This window comes from Atta cephalotes, assembly GCF_000143395.1.
Source record: "Atta cephalotes unplaced genomic scaffold scaffold00063, whole genome shotgun sequence".
Taxonomy (NCBI): domain Eukaryota; kingdom Metazoa; phylum Arthropoda; class Insecta; order Hymenoptera; family Formicidae; genus Atta; species Atta cephalotes.
This window is the reverse complement of record NW_012130127.1, coordinates 872,120-874,948: the sequence shown is the minus strand read 5'-3', so window position 1 is coordinate 874,948 and position 2,829 is coordinate 872,120. Positions and strand designations below refer to the sequence as shown.

General features: G+C 28.3%; 1 protein-coding gene across 1 annotated transcript in view; it reads left to right on the top strand.

Moving 5' to 3' along the window:
• Positions 1-1,746: 1,746 nt before the first annotated feature.
• The window catches only part of LOC105623731 (coiled-coil domain-containing protein 149), an 8,671-nt gene continuing 7,588 nt past the window's right edge, over positions 1,747-2,829 (top strand). Inside the window, exons 1-3 of the mRNA XM_012205112.1 lie at positions 1,747-1,809; positions 1,876-2,045; positions 2,146-2,380. Of these exons, the coding sequence (XP_012060502.1) occupies positions 1,747-1,809; positions 1,876-2,045; positions 2,146-2,380 (468 nt within the window). The remainder of the gene's footprint in view (positions 1,810-1,875; positions 2,046-2,145; positions 2,381-2,829) is intronic.

The following is a 2,829-nucleotide window of genomic DNA, read 5'->3' as shown; positions in this document are numbered from 1 at the left end:
TAGACACAAATCGACTAATGTTTCTATGGGGTTATGTTGACAGATGCCCAAGTTTATTGTATGACGTCTATGATCTATTTCGACTACCATTTACCGCTAAAGCCATCTATAGGAAACCGGCGGAAGCAAAGTTGTACACCTAATACAATATAATATAAAAATATAATATAACTTTTGTATAGAAAAATAGGCTCATGTAAATGCAATGTAATAAATTAAAATGTCAAAGTTTTTTAAAAAAATGAGCAAATATAATTAACTAATAAAATTCGTCTTTTATTACATTCGTATAATGATATAAATTTCAAACGTTTCATCTTACAAAATCTTCATCAGTGATAATAAAGAAAACGTATTTATGTAATCCCATTCAATATCTATGAAATATGATATAAAATATAAATAAAAATATAAAAATTATAAATAAAATAAAAATATAAAAATATAAAAATATAAAAATTATCGCTCTAAGTTAATCTTATTTAGTTATTCCTGCCTTAAGATATTACGGATTGACTATTTTATATAAATTAACGTAAATTAACGAAAAATAAATCCTCATCAATATTGAATTAAATATAATTTTTTAATCAGAAATTGACATTTGATTGTACAGAATATAATAGGATAGTCGTTGAAGAAATCCTCGTTCGGAACGGCGTTTTATGAAATTATTTGACTGAGCTAATTCTAGATAACAACTGAAGAATCAGTTAAACACAATTTTATAATTATGGACTTTCAAACTTCTGACTTGATACTTACTTCAATACTTTATAAGTCGAAATGTTTGAAATTTATAGCGTTATACGAATATAATAAAAGAATTTTATTACTACATTTGCTCGTTTTTTAAAAAACCTTGACATTTTAATTTATAACTTTTATATTTATAACTTTTATATTTATTAAAAACGCATTTATTTTGTATAAAAACGCTTTTCAAATAGTCGAGGTAACACAAAATACCCAAAACGAAACGAGACACATGTCCGACCGAGTGGTTTCACGAATTAGATTAGGTGACATGCTTACTTGTCCTAAATCCGTTCGTGTCACTGAACATTGGAGCACATGAATGCAACTGCTCTAACCACCATCTTACTTGTGATCCAAGTGCTCTATAGGTTAATTTGGAGCATACGACGCGAACAAACCTTAGGACTCTAGTTTGAGCAGCTCGTGAAAATGCACCTTTATAGTTACGAAAAGTGTGTGTGTGACTAGTAAGATAGCTGCGAATATTATATCACTTAAAAAAAACTAAATATAAATTGGCCTCTAAAAATATTAGTTATAAAATAACTTGAAATAATCGGATTTTTAACAAAAAAATCATTCGTATTGATAAATCGATAAAAATCGCGTATTTCTGCATGTTATCTCTTTCATCATGATTCTAACCTGAATAGTCGTCGAATAGTCGACTCTAACAATTAATATCAGTTACAATTAATATCTTGTTTTGCGGTTCGCGGAATGGAATGAAGGTTTTCTCCAGTTTTTTTTCTACCATTCGTTTTTGTTTGAAGCAAAAACGCGCCAAATGAGGCTAATTTTTTATTAATGCTGATCATCAAGAAGTTGAATAATTACTCTCTGAATTGTATCTACAAAAATAGCCGAATTCGCTTGTAATTTCATCGCAAAATAATTCATAGAATTTATATCTTCATTAAAATTCAATTGTCAAAAGTGTTAAAACATTCATTGCTTCTTATGACATAACTTTTAATTAAGAAAGATATGGAGGAAAAGAGAAGCCCTTTCAAAGAAATTGGCTCCAACGATGTTGACACAGAATCAAAAGTAAATTAACGTTTGCTTTTAATTCATTAGCTCATATTCATAGCTATATTTAAAATATGTTTGCAGACAATGCTAAAGAGAAAATTACAAATGAAATCAGAAGCGCTCATATTGTTAAGTAAAGAAATGGATCAGAGTAGGATAGAACGAGATCAATTCAAATTGATGGCTGAACAAATTCAGGAACGGTTTCTACATTTGAAAAAACAGATGTGTGATATGAAAGAGCTGAACAAGTATCTAATTCAAGCCTATAATATTATGACATTACTTATATTATGACATTACAAGACTGTATTTTATCATTTTTTCATTAACTTGTGTAATAAATTACAGTTTCGATGACGATTTTAGAACCTTGGATCTATTAACAGAAGCGCGTGAACAAAATAAATGCCTCAGGCTACAAGTTGAAACATTAAGGCAGAAGCTAACAGATGCTGAAGGTGATATTAAGGTGTTACGTACAAATAATAATCGTATACCAATTGAACAGCAGGAAACTCAATTAGCACCAGCTATGCATCAAAGAGAAGAGATGATAGAGCAATTGGAGAAATTAAATTTAAGGGTAAGCTAGAATCAAAGAAGCAATGTTAAGAATTGTGATTGACCATCACAATGGCTAATCATGAGACTGACTTATTGGCTGCATTCAAAAAATTGATTAGTAAGCGTTCAGTAATTTTTTAATATGATTGATTCTTATACTTTGTTCCTATCCAGCAAAGAAGTAAAGAATCAGTCATATTAAAGAATCACTAAGTGTTCACTGATTAGTTTTCTATACTGAAAGCCAATATTATAAATAATTACCAAATAAGTAATTTTACTGACAGTTGTTATATATAAATTTGAATATTTTATTTGTATATATAATGATGTATGTATTTCTATATGTATGTATTTATTTTTGCACATAAGACATTTTTTTTACTTTATCCCAAGCTTATCCCAGCTTTGTACCAAATCGGTCTGCTTAAATATTTTTGATATGAATTTTATATTATATGTTATATA